This window comes from Staurois parvus, unplaced genomic scaffold (genome assembly GCF_062004578.1).
Source record: "Staurois parvus isolate SC_StPar_1 unplaced genomic scaffold, SC_StPar_1.0 ptg000661l, whole genome shotgun sequence".
In the NCBI taxonomy this organism is placed as follows: domain Eukaryota; kingdom Metazoa; phylum Chordata; class Amphibia; order Anura; family Ranidae; genus Staurois; species Staurois parvus.
This window is the reverse complement of record NW_028318457.1, coordinates 1,069,907-1,087,555: the sequence shown is the minus strand read 5'-3', so window position 1 is coordinate 1,087,555 and position 17,649 is coordinate 1,069,907. Positions and strand designations below refer to the sequence as shown.

The following is a 17,649-nucleotide window of genomic DNA, read 5'->3' as shown; positions in this document are numbered from 1 at the left end:
GAAGTGATCGTACAATAATCTGACCATTAGTACACAGCTTTCGTCCGAAATTAAGGACAAGCATGAAAATTTTTCTCATATGATACCAGAGCGTACGATTTTAATTTCATTAGTACAGTTTTCGGATGAAAATACAATACAAAACATTACATCACTTCCGAATTTTTATTCTGTCGTGCAAGAATTTTAGTAACTTTAGTAACCTCTTCATTTTCGATATGTATAAATGAAGAACAGGCCCATTGCTCAATGTAAAAAGAACACCAGGCATGTGAATGAATGAAGAACAAACCCATTGCTTAATGTAAAAAGAACACCAGGCACTGACTACCACTGATTTTCCATACATTATACAGTACTGGGGATGTTGCCATTATTTGAAAGTAAGAAAATGTATAGCATACAAACAGCAGCAACACAGTCTTAAACTGAACCTGTACTTTGCTCATGCAAGTCAAAAGCAAGAAGTTCACTTGGTGCTGGTCTATCCATTTGCTAAACATCTCTTCACTGTCCTGCTGTTTTACTTGCTTGGTATGAGGAAGTATGTGATTTAATTTGCTTATCTCTACATGACAGCGCTGGTGGTCAGTCATTCTTGGGCTCAGTACTGCTACATTGAGGTGGGAAGAGGGTCCTAAGCCCTGTGTAGACTCCAAGCCAGTTACAGAAAGCTTCTTCTCCACGTTACCTCAGACAAATGGATTGACCATTGCTTCGTCAGACAAATGGATGGCCCTTGCTAAGCAATTTGCAGGAGAGAAGAGAAGAAACTCCAACTTGGAGATTACATGATTTTACCCATGTTCCCATGATAGTTCTAAGCCCTAAAGCAGAGTACATCACATGATCAAGAGAGTGTACGTTATGTAGCATTAAAGTGAACTTGTTGTTTGCCTTGCAAGAAAAGCACAGGTTCAGTTTAATTCAGCAAAATTAGAAAGAGTTTGTACTCTTACAACAGATATTTTGCTTTTGGGCTAGTCTCCAGGATGAGTCACCCACTGGCTTCTCATATCTCTGGCAACATGATCTATACACCCAAGTTCCCAGTAACATTCACGTTCATTTCCACTCCGTTCTGGACAATGGAAAAAAGATTTCTGTTACCCATTATGCTCAGGTGTGGTGGAGGTGTGGCTTTTTATGTCTCTGAGGAGCTCCGATGAAATTCCTGGTTCAACTTCATCAGAACTCCTCAGTGACATAAAAAGCAATGAGTCAGAGTTGGTTAGGCCAACACTTCAGTCTGAATCTTTTCACTACCTGGTCATCCACTGGACAGGGTACTGCCGCAGTGCTGTCGCTTCCTTTTCCATTAGATATACTGGAATCATGTAGACATCTTGTGGTAAGAAAGCATCTATAAAATTAAAGCATAAGTATTAATTAGCTTTCATTAGCACATCCAAGACACTCATGAGACAGCGGCTACTTTGCAGATAGGAAACATCCTGCTTAGCATATATTGGTGCTGGGTTTTGTGACAAAATGCACTGACATGCACAGAGACGCAAAGTTTTTGCTAAAGTAAAGACAACTTAAGTTTTATTTGTGGTAACTGTGGGGTGGGTGAAAGCATTGTTTTTTTTGTCATTCAAGAGATTTGATAAGTCTCATTGGCTGAGGCCCAGAAAGATCTTTAACCAATGTTAACTAAAGAAAGTTGATATGACCCATTAATATTGTTATCTGCACATCCGCATCCTAAGACACCAGACTCAGTTCTGGGGAATGGCAACATGAAAAAAAACTTGAATCCTGCACTTGGAACGCTTATTGTTTTCACCACTAAACTAATCCTATAATGACTAAATATGGAGACCACTAAAACAAAACTCTTCTGAAAATATGATGTCATGCTGTACCTTTGACTCCACTATCTTTGAGTCACTAACATATACAAAAGGACTTTTGCCTTTTCTCTGACTTACTTACCTGGTCAGCATACTTGTTAGGAGTCAAAAGAATGGTTCATATTGGTGATAGCTTAAGCCGGCCATACATGGATCAAAATTCCCAAAAGAGAAAAAATAAAAAAGTGAGCGCTCTCTCAGCAGCAGCCAATGCACTCAAGGTAATCACAGCAAAACCCTCAAAATACACAAAAATATAAGAAGTGCGGCGCTAATAAATATGTCTCAAATGAACCAAAACACAAATATGATAAATAAGCAAAAAATTAATACATCAGATAAATAATAATGTCCAAGTAAAACGCAGGATCTTGCATGAAGTAAAAAGAACCAGGATCCAACAGTAAAATTGCGCACTCACCGGACGCGCTATAAAAAAGCGCATATGTAGTATGACCACTGGAAATCCCTCATCATGCGGGGACAGTAGATAGCCATCCAGGAACAGGTGATCTCAGTGTAATGGACAACTTCCAGATCCAGATCCAACTTCCACCTCCTCCAGGAGCCAGCAGAGCGTGACATTCAGCCGCCTGGAGCCACGAGGAGGCCCGGCGGCCATCTTACTTTTGGGTCAGTTACACTCCCATTCATTGTTCACTGTCACAGTGTTTCTGTCCTGTTTTAAGTTCTTAAATTTTTGGAATAAACGTTTTTGCTTTTTACATACTACACTATGAGGTGTTTTTTGGCTCCTATCTGGAGCTAACATATTTCAGGAAATTCCATTTCTCATCTTCACCACCGGAGGGAGTCCCTTACTTATCATTCACCCAGTCTAAACGGGATTTCTGGATCTGGAAGTTGTCCATTACACTGAGATCACCTGTTCCTGGATGGCTATCTACTGTCCCCGCATGATGAGGGATTTCCAGTGGTCATACTACATATGCGCTTTTTTATAGCGCGTCCGGTGAGTGCGCAATTTTACTGTTGGATCCTGGTTCTTTTTACTTCATGCAAGATCCTGCGTTTTACTTGGACATTATTATTTATCTGATGTATTAATTTTTTGCTTATTTATCATATTTGTGTTTTGGTTCATTTGACACATATTTATTAGCGCCGCACTTCTTATATTTTTATGGATCAAAATTCGTCCGGTTCAGAAGGGAGTGGGCAAATTCATGTGTGGGCACTCTGGTTGTAGAAAAGTCGATCTACCAATCAGCTTTTGTACAACCATCGGGTTTTTCTCCAATCAATCAGTGCCCCCAGGTATGGCTAACAGCACTGATCATTGTATTCTGATGGCAGGGAAGGCTTCCCACTGCCAGAACACAATAATACAGGGGGAGGATTCCCTCATCCACCTCGAATGTGTGTATAGGGGAATTTAATTGTTTTTTTTTTTCCATTTTTGCTCAACCGACTGGGTTGCCTTAGGGGGGGCAATGTAAATATCTACAGTAAAAGTCCCTTTAATGTGTATGCCGAGACAAAACTAAAAATTAAAAGCACTTTTTGAGCCTTTTCCTTTTCCATATATAAAAAAGTAATTTTATTTCTGTCTGTATTTCTGTTGGAGAGTTTTTCTCACTTTGAGTCTGGTGAAAATAATGTCACAGATGCAAAATAACTAATAGAGCTCTGGATTATCAGCAAACAACCAACAAGGGTTCTATCATCCTCACTAAAATTCAAAGTAAGTCCAAAGCTGGATTTAAACCATATGAAAACAAAGTACAGTTAAAAAAAACCTCTTCTAAAGAAAGATAACCAAAGAAACCTGTCAAGAGAGAATTATGAAAGCTGTCCAATAAATAAAGTGCAAGGTTCATTCGTGTGAGCTGCTGATCTCAGAGTAAATAAATTGTCACCACAGAATATAACTCCCCCACCCCCCCATTACTACATCCACAATTGATCAGCATTCTTACCAGGACTTTGATAGCTGCATGCTGGTGGTGACTGCAAAGAGAACACAGTTATGAAGTCAATGTCTTTGTTTTATCAATCCTTTGTGATACTAGCAAACCTCAGAATAGAATACATCAAGAAGCTAACAAAAAGTATGAGTCACATAAAAAAAAAAAAATAGTAATGGATGTTTCAGAAGAAACGGAAATGTCATAATTGAATAAAACACATAAGAAAAATGACGCACACAGGGAAAAAAAAAAGAAAACCACTTAACTGTAAATACATTTTTGTATCAACGTCATTTGTCTCTCACCTTGCATGTCCTAGCTGCATCATGTCATGTTTTATGTGTTCTGTTATAATTTCTGGCATTTGTTTTTTTTTTTTTTAAATCAAATACTTTTTTTTATTGAAAGCTAAAGACTTCCATGCACAACATATGTACAGTCACTGAATGAAGTACAAATCAGAATATCTACAGTATACTGTATAGTGTGTGCATTACACAGGGTGAGTTACCATGAGATTTCTTTTTTTTATTTTTTAACACCTTACTAAACAACAAGTCAGAGGATACCCACTTGATAACCAGCAATGTACCCGTATGTCACAAGACTTCAATTGGTTATACCGGGATAACCTGCAGCTTTAGTCCTAAAATGAATACTCAACATTTTCATAGCTTGCCTACTGGTACAGTGAATCGCTCAGAAGTGACCAACACATTCTATAGTACAGGGCTTAAAATGTTGAGTCTAGACCTACTAGCCAGGCACAAACCTTACTCTCCACCAGTTGCCCCACCCAACCTTGCCCAGGACCGCCTCCAACCCCACCCGCAGCCCATCCTGTCTTGTCTCCACCGCCTCCTGTACTTTTTGCAGGCAGTGGGTGGAGCCTGCTGTGTCCCTCCCACAGCTCTGCTATGTGCACAGGCTACGTACAGCACAGTGATGATGCTGCTGCTGCTTTTACGGAGTAATACCTTAGTTTGCAAAGGAATTTGGTGCACAGAGAGAGGATTTATATCATTTGTGACCACTGATAAATATATTTAAATAAATGCTTTTGTGCACAGATCTGTAATGCCAACTAGTTTTCACCACAGAATGCTACATTTCTTAGAACATTAGAAACAAGCAGCAAAAAAAAAAAAACTCAGCAGTTCAGATAAGTGTGGGTGACAACATTGTACATTATTTTTTTAAATCAAGACCTTATAGCGGATTTACAAACTCTGTTCTGAGTGGTGTAAAATAGATGTTTGTGAGATCTGGGGTCAATTTGTGATGATGTATCTGTGGTGTATCCTGTGGACTGACTTCAATAAGGCTGTAGTCCTCAGGGATTTAATCTGAAAGCAGTCATGCGTTGGTTTTTGACTGTAGTATTCTGTTGTTTCATGATCTGATCTACCTTCTGTAAAGCAGTTACAGTGGTTGTAAAGGCTCAAGGTTTTTTTTACCTTCATGCGATTTATACATTCTAGCAAGCTAATTGCTGTGGAGGCACCCGACAGGAGGAAGGGGCCAGGAGGGCCAGCAGGGGACCCAAGAAGAGGAGGATCCAGGCAGCTCTGTGCAAAACCACTGCACATGGCAGGTAAGTATAGACATGTTTATTTTTTCTTAAAAAAATAAGCCTTTAGAATCACTTTAAAAACCAATTTCAAGCAAAATGCTAAGGCCTTGTATAGTGCTCAGCATAAATGAGTACACCCCAACAGATGTCAGAAAACCTTTACATTCATTTCAGAATCAACATTTTCAATGGGACACTATACTACAAAATACTCCCACAAATGCAGGCCATTGATTGCAAACACGATTTGTTAATTTGCACACACAAAAAAGTATTTTTCCTAACAAATTCATTCAAGACCATGTTACAAAAATGAATACACCCCAATGAAAGTCTTAGGAGCAAAGCTAAATTTTAGACAACAAAATCCTAATTAACAAGAATTCAACTACAAGTGAGTCTAATTTTTCATTAAAGAGGTGTCTAGCAGATAGTTGATTATAAAAGGGCGTTACTTAAAGAAAACTCCTTCCCATTTCATGCTGTCAGCAATGGCACCACATGGAAGAGAAATGTCACAAGGCCTGAGAAAGAAATAGAAGGAAGCCTCTCCTAAAGCCCATGCACAAAAAAGCCTGCCTAGAAATTGCTAGGGCCCGTGCTGAAAAAGAGGAAGACTATTGGGACTCTGTATTCTGCAGTGATGAGACCAAGATACATTTTTTTTTTTTAAATGATGCCTTCAAAACTGTATGGCGTCGCAAAGCTGAGGAGTACAAAGAAAAATGCATGATGCCTACAGTGAAACGTGGTGGCAGTGTTGTCCTTTGGTGCATGAGTGCTGCTGGTGTCGGGAAGCTGCATTTCACTGATGGTATCATGAATTCACAGATGTACTGCTCTATATTGAAAAAGAAGATGCTACATCACTTCATCTCCTTGGTCGTCATGCACTTTTCCAACATGACAATGATCCAAAACACATATCTAAGGCCACTGTTGCATTTCTGAAGAAGAAAAGGGTGAAAGTGATTCAGTGGCCAAGTATGTCTTCTGATCTGAACCCAATCGAACACCTATGGGGAATTCTGAAGAGACAAGTTGATCATCACTCTCCATCCAGCATCCAGGCTCTAAAAGAGGTCGTTCTTGAAGAATGGAAAAAGATAGATGTTGCAATATGTCAAAAACTTGTTAATTCCATGCCTAGAAGACTTGGTGATGTCCTTACAAATCATGGAGGTCATACAAAATACTAGATGAAGTCGTTTTTGTTGTGGGGTGTATTCATTTTTGCATCAACTAATTGAGTAAAACTGAAGATTTTGTAATTAAGTTAAATTATTAACCTTATTTTTATGTAATGAGCTAAACAATGTTCTCTAAAACTCAATTTTGTCAAAATTTTGGAAATTGTTCTTGTGTTCATTGAGATATTAATTAAAATCTTACTTTTCAAAAGGGGTGTACTCATTTATGCTGAGCACTGAACATATGAGCTTCACTTGGTAGTGTGTGCACAAAGCATTGGCAATGTCAGCATTAAAGCAGTATTAAACCCCAAAGCAAACATTTATTATATTGCAGCTTACCAATTCTTAGATTCACATCTCTTTCCCTCAGCCTTTTTTTCCCCCCTTCTTTAACCGCATGCCGCCCAGCCACTGTACATATACGGCGGCAGGGCGGCACTCACAGGCAAAACCACGTTTTAAGACGTGTGTTTTGTAAACAAATAGGGGGCGCGCGCGAGGCGCGCCGCCGCCCTATTTGTCCCGCGGATCACCGCCGCAGATGTCAGTCGCCGGGTCACAGCCGCTCCTTAGCGGCTATGTCCCGGCGATCGGCGGCAAACAGTGACAGAGAGCCAGTCAGTGACCCCAAGTCAGTACCCCAAATCAGTGCCCCCCAATGTCAAAATGTCTGCCGCAGTCCCGCCATAAGTCGCTTGTCGCTGCCATAAGTCCCTGATTGCCGCCATTATTAGTATAACAAAAAACCCCTACAAATCACAGTATCTTTCCCGCCATTTGTAAACGCTATAACTTTCACGTAAACCAATTAATTTACACGTATTGGTTTTTTTTTAGCAAAGACATGTCGCAGAATGCATTTTGGCAGAAATTTATGACTAAATTTGATTTTTGTGTAGCACTGCCCCTTGGGACAAGCTGGAATATATTATGGGTCCTGCGCTCAATAGATCCAACCCTAAGCAAACCCAATCCCTCTGGCACAACTGGTAATGAATAGCAAATACCCCGCCAAGAAATTTGCTGACACAGGGTTAAATGAAACAAGAACAATTTTATGGAGAATGAAATGCAGTGTAGAGGGGTGGGGTTCCCCTTTTAACTTCCAAACTTACTTTTCTTCTTTTATGCAATGCAGTAAATTTGGTCTGCCACTAGAGGGCCTCACAGCCAAGAGTCTCCGGATGGCAGAGTCGCACTTTAAGCAGAATTCAACTGATATCAAACAAATAAACTTACTTATACTCTATCAATGAAATGTTTTACCCACACCGGTGTATGATTCTGCTTCTGAGGGGCGTTAGCCAAAAATCACCTCAGAGTCAGAACAGAATGCAATAAAGAGGTCCCTCTAATAAAGCTACTAAGCCAGATTCCCCCACTTCAGTCCTTGTAACGGTGGAGCTCTAGTTGGTGCAGGTTTAGTGCTTACAATGAAGTAAATAGCAGCTGAAGGCTTCTTTGGAGTTTCAGCTGGTGTGGGTTACATCCAATTTCACTAGGTTTCTGGGTGAGAGGGTCCAACCTCAGTGTCTAAAAGCAACACAAAGCACCCCAAGACCAGGAGCAGTCGCAGGATGCAATCTCCCAGTATGTGTCAGTCCCCGGGGCAGACAGTCTCAATTACACTGGTGGTGAGGGGCAAAGCAGGCAGAGGGATCTGTGGCTTGCACAAGGCCCCGGATGGGTGAGATCCCAGCAGTGGGGTGCGGATGTCCCAGTCTATATGCAAAGTGTAAATGGTGTGTCTTACTCTCTCCAGTGGGACAGCTCACCAGACTCTGAACACACAGCAGGGTCCCTCTATCCGCGCTGAGTGCTGTAGTGCCTCCTCCTCTGCTTGGACGGGCTCCACGTGTCCCTGTCTTTTCTCCAGCCTCGTGTCTCCCTGTTCTCCCCTTCACTTCCTGCTTCCTCCCCTTCCCTGCATTCTTTGCTGTGTAGTGGATGAGTCATCAACTTGGCAGAATGCCCAGGTTTTACAAACAGGAGAGAGAGATAAAGGACTGACTGCTGAACATGTGATTCCTTCTGAATCCTCTTGTACAAGGAGCCTGCTACATTTGCATTTTTTTTTTACTGGACATGTTTTATAGCAAAAAGTCCAAAATATTGGTTTTTTTTCCTCAAAATTGTCAGCCTTTTTTTTTATAGCGCAAAAAATAAAAACCGCACAGGCGATCAAATACCACCAAAAGAAAGCTCAATTTCTGGGGAAAAAAGGATGTAAATTTCATTTATGTACCATATTGCATGACCGCGCAATTGTCCATTAAACTAGTGCAGCGCTGTATAGCAAAAAAATGGCGTAAATTGCAGTATCTATACCATAGTTTGTAGACGCTATAACTTCCACACAAAGCAATCAATATACACTTATTGGGATTTTTTTTACCAAAAACATGTAGCAGAATACATTTTGGCCTAAATTTATAACCAACTTTGAGTTTACTATATATTTTTTATAGCTGAAAATAAAAAATATTGTTTTTCTTCAAAATTTTTGGCCTTTTTTTGTTTATAGCGTGAAAAATAAAAATCGCACAGGTGATCAAATTACACCGAAAGAAAGCTCTATTTGTGTGAAAAAAAGGACGTAAATTTCGTTTGGGTGTAGCATTGCATGACCGCGCAATTATCAGTTGAATTAGTGCAGCGCCGAGTAGCAAAAAGAGGCCTGGTCATTAAGGGGGGTAAATCCTCAGGAGCTCAAGTGGTTAACCTCTTCACGCCGGCCAAACGCAAATGTGCAGCCTCCTGGCGTCTGGGCCTAGACGCTGAGTGGCCGCACATTTGAGTTCAATTAAAAAAGGACATATGTGCCGAGAGCGTGCGCCCTGCGTGCTCCCAACACACATGTCTGGTACTCACCGAAAGGTCCCGATCTCCTCTTTCAATCGGGACCTTTCCCGATCATGTGACCACCGTGACGGTATATCACGAAGGTCACATGACCCTGAAACCCGCCCTTCTGGCTTCTGAAACACTTAAAGGGCCAGGAGGCGCCGGTGTGAAGGGGTTAAAATGTTCTCACCCTCCAACACTAACTTTCCTATTATGAATGCTGCTGCTGCTAGACTTATACACCGGCCCCTGCTAATCTCTTCACTGGCTTCCACTAGCCAAATTTTTATAATTCAAAATACTAACCACAACATACAAAGCCATCTACAACTCTGCCCCTAGCTATATCACCAACCGCACATTCAGATTTTGTCCTAATTGTCCGCTTCGCTCCTCCCAAGACATCTAGCTCTCTAGCTCCCTTGTCACCTCCTCCCATGCTCGCCTCCAGGATTTTTCCAGACCCTCTCCCATCCTCTGGAACTCCCTACCCCAGTATGTCTGGTCAGCCCCCACCCTGTTTGCCTTCAGGTGATCTTTGAAAATTCAGTCATTCCGGGAAACCTACCCCATCTTCACCTCCACCTAAGAACTGTACTTAAGTCATCTCCATCAGATCATCCCCAGAAAGTAGTTACCTGTTGTACCATCTCCCCCCTCCTTTAGACTGTAAGCTCCATGAGCAGGGTCCTCATATTCCTTCGGTGTTGAACTGTATTGTAGTTTTACTGTCCCCCTTTATATTGTAAAGTGACGCAAAAACTGTTGGTGCTATATAAATCCTATATAATAATAATGTGATGGCTGCATTAGTTTTCTTTTTTAGGCATTTTTTTTATAATAACCTGGTGATCTTTCCAGTAAATGTTTTTCAACAGAACAAGTTATCCTAGTGGCACAGATATACCTCTTACAGGACTGAGACAAACCATTTACCACTGGCAGGGGTGCGTACATTGATCATCTTTTATTTATATAAAACCTTTATTCCAAAATGAAAAAAAAAAACTGTTGCTGTAACTGCTTACAAAAGGTTAGTTGGAGTTCAGCTTCAGTTTGTTAGTGTATCTAAATCTGCTAGCACATCTAACACTCCGATCCCCCAGACTGATAATTCTGCTGTCCAAAGTTGCCCTTGTGCTCCTTCATCCAAAGTGGAGGCACTCTAATACAGGAGGTATGTAACTGGCCACATCAACAGGTGAAAACAGAGAACAAACGCCTTAAAAAGAAAAAAAACTAATGCAGCCACCACATATAAGGATTGGTAAGCTGCAATATGTTTCATTTAAGGTTTTGAGTTTAATACCACTTTAAGCAGCTTTGCTGAAGCCTTTAAAAGCACCTTTCCACTCCAGTTTTGGGAGCCTAAAACACACATCCTAGCAGCTAACAGGCTTAGTGTTGAAAATGACTGAAGCCCCCACTAGGAATTAAGCACCCCCTCATTGTGAAGAGGGTTTTGGGGTGCACTGGGTAGGTTTTGTGTTCCAACTCCTTGCTGAAAGGAGGGACCGTGCTTTGGCTTTGAAGATGAAGCCCGAGGAGAGTGATGAGGCACTTTTCTATTTCAGGAGGTAGAAGTCCCTCCAGGAAGGGGTTTTGGAAACTTCCCTTTTGGAAGAATGACTTTTCCTTCTGTTACATCTTTGATGAATTTCACAATCACCTCACCAAATAGACGTCCTTTTTCAAAGGGCGTATGTGTGAGGCGATGTTTGCAAACAGCTTTAGTTGACCAAACTTTTAGCCATAGGATTCTGTGCATATCAATAGAAATGAGAGCCATCCTAGAGATCTGTGTCATTACTTGTTCTAGGGCATAAACACAAAAGAATAAAGCAGAGAGCAGTTTCTGCTCTGCCAAGGTTTGGCCCTGGAAGATGGGATCCTGCTGGTTGTACAAAGACCTAATCCAACTAGCTGCAGTCTAACAAACAGAAATAACGGCAAAAGCCAGTTTCAGAGTCAGGCCTGTGAGGTTAAAGAGTTCCTTTATGTGGTGGTATCAAAAAGTTTTGAGACTAGTTTTGTAACACACCAACAGATGGCAGCACAAGACTGCACACACAATCACAGGGAGCACCGACCTTCAGAAGTCAGTGTGCCAAAAGATGCTGTCCTGTGTACATTGGGAGCTGTGCAACTGGTGCTAATCTTACCACATGCGTAACCACACCTGCTATTTCATCATGCACAGCAAGTTAGAACAAAGAGCAAAGAGAAAATGGGCAAATTTGCCACAGAGATGTTTGACATGATTTGGTAAGTTTACAGGGTTGCTGCAATGAGGTGATTTGAATGGCATGCATGCTTCAAGAGTGGAAGAACATCACCGGAAGATGACGAGAGATCACGAAGGACTTCAACAAGCTCAACCCCCGAAAATGTTGAAATGTCGAAACCATTTGGCAACTTGTGCATGATGATCGTCAAAGAACAATCCACAACACTTCTGCCATTGTCAGTGTGTCATATGGAAAAGTCCAGACAATCCTCACATGTGATTTGAGCATGCACCGTGTTGCTGCCAAGTTTGACCCCAGGCTGCAATGATCTCACTTCCACACCCACCCTACTCTCCAGATTTGGCCCCAGTGGACTTCGCCCTCTTTCCAAACATGAAGATCCAGCTCAAAGGCGCTGTTTGACAACATTGCGGAGATTCAGAATAGCAAAAGGTGCTTGACACGCTATGAAATGAAGACTTCCAGGACACATTCCAGAAGTGGCAGGAACTGTGGGATCGCTGTATTGCTGTGCTAGGGAGTTTTTTTGCAGGTGATCGTGTGTAAACATAGATAAACAAAGTACTGTCTTGTAAACAAAGCTAGTCTCAAAACTTTTTGATACCACCTCGTAAAAGCACCTAAAATTTTATATCAGCAGAATCTTTAAATCAAAGAACATCTTCTATAGGAACAGTAATATGTTTAAGACTGAGACGGCAGAGTCTACTACCAAAACTGACTGCTTTTTAGTGAACTCTTTTTCCACTGGATAGCATTTTGCAACGATTCTCTAAGGAGTGAAAATCTTTTCAGGGTTAACCCAATCACCATAAATTACCCATTTTATTTGTTTATGAATAAGGAATGCCTTTTATAGACTTAACAAGTCTCTTGGTACCCAAAGCGGCATGATGAGATGGAGGAGAATCAAGTGTGATTATGCCTAGGCTTTTGCACATTTTAAGCCTTTAGAAAGATAAGTTTCCTGACCAGGTAACATTCCAGGTCAGCAAAAGAAATGCAGAGTCCAAAGACAGCTAGGCAGTTACCATTTTAATAATAGGTCAGCAATTGCATGCCTGAAAAAGAACAGGATCAGCTGTCAAAATGATAGTGGGGCCCTGCAGATTACATTGGATAGTCACCCACCTGGTGTAATCTGCAGGTTTGTTTCTTGGGAAGCATCCCAGCTGTTCTCCCCACAACAGTGCACAAGATGGAAGCCTCTCCTGACTTTATATTCACACACAAAGCCATGGCTTGGACACGCACCTTTTACCTTATTGGCTCACTGGCTGTGATTGACAACAGCTGGAGGCAATGGCTACCACTGCTGTCTTAGCCAATGAGGAGGGAGAGTTCCAGAGAGACAAACAGAACTGCCAACAGACCCAACAACAACAAGGATAAGAAAGGACCCAACTTCAAAGAGCCACTGCAAAAACCTTGAGGCTGAAAGCTGCCTTCGCAGAAGACTGGATATCCATGTGGTAGAACCCTGAAAAGGTATGAACAGAGGACCAGGTAGAGGCCTTACACAGCTGGGCTACTGAAACCTGGTGTCAAAATGCCCAGAAAAATCCCATCAATCTAGTGGAATGGAGACAAGTGCAGGAGGAGATATTCCCTTGTGTGTAATCTCTAGCGATTGGATTTCTAATCCATCTCACGATGGTGGACTTTGAAGCAGCATGTCCCTTGAGAGATCCTGACATCTGGACAAATAGGGAATCCATCTGTCTTATCAAAGTTGCAACATTGAAGACTAATGACTGACTAGTCCAGCAATGAAGAGAAATATTCTTAGGATATTTTGCAGCAGATGTCCTCCTTACAGGAAAAAGCTGCCAACTCAGAGACACAAGTACTCAAAAATATAAATATACCACAAAGTGTTAGGTGGGGTAACCTATTGATGAGCTCAAAGATTGCACCTAATATTGGTGTGGGTGTAAACCAAAAAATAATATATAGTAAAAGGAGTAGTAGTTGCCATAAGCAGACTACCAAAACAGGTAATAAACACCCAAGCAATTTAGCTCATGTGTAAAATCAAATTTTTATTAATCTCTTGTAGGGAAAAAAGGATAAAACACTGTATAATTCCATGGAATCTTCTTTTGGCACTCTACAAACGGACATACTCATTTTTTCCTTTTTTAAATCTGCATCTTTTGCAGTTCCCACGCATCCTAAGTTAATGCATATCTAGCTACATGCTTGGCTAATTTTTTGACTCATTGCTATTACTATGTATGTATAGCTTATATGTTTATAATACTAAGCCTTTTGATACATGGCAGAAGTTGGCATTTTATGCAACAATGCTGCTTTATATCTCAAACCAGTCTTTATTGAAAACCACCAGAAAATTCTAATGTTGCAATCCGGATTGCTTGTCTGTCCTTGTTTTTAATGTGTATTCAGTGATTGTATATGTCACCATCCAGGGATATTATCCTTTTTTCCCTACAAGGGATTAATAAAAATATGTGATTTTACACATGAGCTAAACTGCTTGGATGTTCATTACCTACTTTGGTATTCTGCTTATGGCAACTACTACTCCTTTTACAACTAAGAGACACGTCTGACTGATGTGATAGCAACCAAAAAAGGCTACTTTGCAGGAAAGATCTTCTAAGGGTATATCCCTTACTGCTTCAAAGGGTGGTTTCTGCAGGGCAGAGAGAACCAAGCTGAGATCCCAAGGAGGGCTTAATGTTAGATACACCTTGAAGAAATGTTTTTTTACAAGGGCAAATAAAGCCAGAGGTGAGAGGTCAAAATGCAAGACATTTCTGGGATTTAAGTGCCTTTGTGTATACCAGGCAAAGAAGGTTTTCTAGGTATGAGAGTAGATCTTCCTGGAAGTGGCTTTTCTTGCTTTTAGTATGGTCGGTATAACACACTCAGAGACCCCTCTTTTAACAACTTGGCTTTGACAGCCATGCTGTGAAAGCCAGAGACTGTGAAACAGGATGGAATAGAAGGCCTTGAGATAGCAGATCTTGCCTGTTGGGAAGAGGCAAAGAATCGTGTGTTAGATGTTGGAGTATGTCTGTCTGCGTGCCAGGTACTTCTGAGCTAGTTTGGTGCAATTAGAATCACCGTTTTCCTCTCTAGCTCTATCTTTTTTGAGCAGATGAGGCAGGATTTGCACTGAACTGAGAGCAGCAAATTATTAAGGCATACGAGGCTAAGGCTAGAAGAGCCTTGGTTCTTTGGTCCTGGCTGCAAACAGAGGAAGTTTCTAGTTGAATCTAGAAGCTAGGATTGTGTACAGCCAGAGTACCCTTTTTTTGACATACCTGACTGAAAATGTCTGAGTGAAGGGCTCATTTCCCTTGATCCAGGGAGTGGCGTCTGAGATAGTCCACTTTCCAATTTTTCACTACTGGGATGTGGACTGCAGTGATCACTGGGTGGTGAGTTTCCACCCTTGGGTAACCGCTTGATGGCTGATGTAGACCACAGCCATGGCCTTGTATAACTGCATTTTGACTGCTCACAAAAGGGGGGGAGGAATGTTGTAGAGCTAACTGAACTGTTCTGAACTGAGGGATGTTGATTGGGAGCTTGGCCTCCACCAGTGACTAGGTTCGGTGAACAATGAGGTTCTAGAACATTTGTCTCCAGCCTGAAAGATCAGTATCTATTGTTATCATTTTCCAGTGAAAGGGAAGGAAAGAATTCCCTATGGTTAGGGCAGGGCATGAAATACACTAAAATAGGGAGTCCCTTGCTTGGCTGGACAGGAGCATGGGTAGGTTGAGAGAAGAAGCATGCCAGTTCCAGATCGACAGGATGCTGTGTTGGAGAGCTCTTGAATGGAACTGAGCAATAGTTAAACCCTTGAAAAAGGCTACAATGAGGCCTAGAACTCTCAATGAGAATCTCATTACAGGATGTCCCTTTGATCTCAATTCTCGAGCATGGACAAAATCTTCTTCTTTGGAAAGAAAACCTATGCTTGGGATGTATCCAAGACCAGACCCAATTACTCCAGGAGAAAAGAAGGCTGGAGAGCATCACAACGCGAAGCACTTTGTGAGAACATGCTCACTTCATTGCCTGTTACTGTGGACTCTGAATCTTGATGGGTGGGTTTACATTGAAGTAAGTGGAATTATCACTGGAGATGGCACAGGACAAAGGAAACTATGCAGACATTTTAGCTGTATTTTTAAATACAGATGATAATATAGCTCCCAAAGTTTAGACCCATAGGAATGAAGGCTCAAAAGCCTCAGGTTGGAGTTGTGAGCAGTAGGATTATAGGTGGAACGTGGGTAAAAGAATATAATAAATGCAGTAATATTGTCAGTAACAATAGGAACACCCAATTAGGTACCATATGACAGAAGAGCAAGACCAGCTGAAAAAAAGTGTAATTTGGGCAGAAAAAAACGAAAGACAAAAATTAGTTTCTAGAGGTTTCCATCAAGTTTCAATTGCACCCTACATGTATTATATCCCTTATTTTAGTCTTCAATGCTGGAGCTGGCCTCACACATTCCTGCACAGAGATCGGCTCTTACAAAGGCTGGATGTGCAAACAGTACTGATAGGATTAATTAGTTTACACTAAATGGATAAAGTCAGATCAAACCACAAGACACAGAAATTATCCGTTTGCTGACAGAACAATGCCTCTCACTAGGTGGATGACAGACCTCTCATCTGCTCATCACATGTATGGAAATGATGGCAAAGGCCATGCAAACATATGCACATCAATCCTATTAGCTGCTATTCCAACTTCAAAGGTTTGGAAATCTAGAAGGATAAATGTTTAAGCTGGACCATTAACAAATAGGCCCACTCTTTACACTGAAAATTTTCACTACCCATGTTATTCAAGTAATATCTAAAATACCTCTTGTAATTCATTAAAAGTTGATTTTTAAAAAAGAAAATGACTAAATGGCTTACAATATGTAGGGTGTAGGATGCTAATCAAAGAATCTGATGTTTATATGAGCTCTTTTTTTAGGTATAAATGTACTATATGATATACCAAAGATATGGTCATTTAATCATAAAAAGAGCATTGTCTTCAGTGTAACCAACTTTAAATCCACCAAATGATCTGTGGCTGTAGAAGGTACAGCACATGGTCACTGCTATTTAAAGCTGCATTGCAGGCAAACAGCTTACCGATTAGATACACCAAAGGATGTGTATTTGATTCCATTTATTCCTGAGATTTACTCCACACTGACACACTGTCAAAACCATCCTGCAGACCTGATTGTTCTCTTCTGCAGTCCAGTAATACAATTTGGTATTCTCCCCAACCTGTGACTGGAAAGTGGAAGTGGTGGAATGCACAGTTTACATCCTAAAGTATATAGGTTGCACCATCAGACCTCTAAGTGTCAGAATATCTGAACATTACAATGATGCTGGCAATCCTAATGCGAGGAACATTTCTAATATTTCCAAGCATTTTAGAGATGTTCACTGTGGCAACATGAGTTTATTTAGATTTCATGGCATAGAGAGTGCTAAAAGACCAGCAAATGGTGGAGATGTACATCAGATCTTATTAGAGAAAGGAGCTACATGGATCTTCACTCTACAGACTGGAATTCCCTCAGGAATAAATCATAGATGGGATAGATGGAATCATAGATGGGATATATAGATAAATAACAATTTGGTTATTCTTTTATTATCATTTCTTGTTAAAGTGTTACTAAACCCAGGACCCTACATTCACTATATCTGGTCTCCCACAGTACACAGAACATGGAAGTGCAATTATTCTAGTAAATATAAACTGCTAAATACCTTTTTTCATCAGCAGTTAGAGCAGTCTTCTGACTTCAACTGAGCACTGGTTAAAGCTTGCAGGAGGAGTTTTCTTTCTGCACTAGGAGGATGCAAAACCCCTGACCTCTGTCTGGACAGTACTGATTGGCCTTGTGCTGATGACATGCACTCTCCCAAGAAAAAACAAAAAACTCTAGCAATACAAACTAAACTGAGCATGCACAGAAGGGCTACAGGTTCAGT

The 17,649-nt window shown here is 41.0% G+C and overlaps 1 protein-coding gene across 5 annotated transcripts in view; it reads right to left on the bottom strand.

Annotated features, from left to right (window-relative positions):
* HPS4 (HPS4 biogenesis of lysosomal organelles complex 3 subunit 2) overlaps window positions 1-17,649 on the bottom strand; it is a 72,368-nt gene that overhangs the window by 19,026 nt on the left and 35,693 nt on the right. For all 5 annotated transcript variants that reach the window (XM_089651729.1, XM_089651728.1, XM_089651731.1 and 2 more), the window contains 2 exons: window positions 3,797-3,827; window positions 1,267-1,363 (listed from right to left, as the gene is read on the bottom strand). In XM_089651729.1, the coding sequence (XP_089507855.1) occupies window positions 1,267-1,363; window positions 3,797-3,827 (128 nt within the window). The remainder of the gene's footprint in view (window positions 1-1,266; window positions 1,364-3,796; window positions 3,828-17,649) is intronic.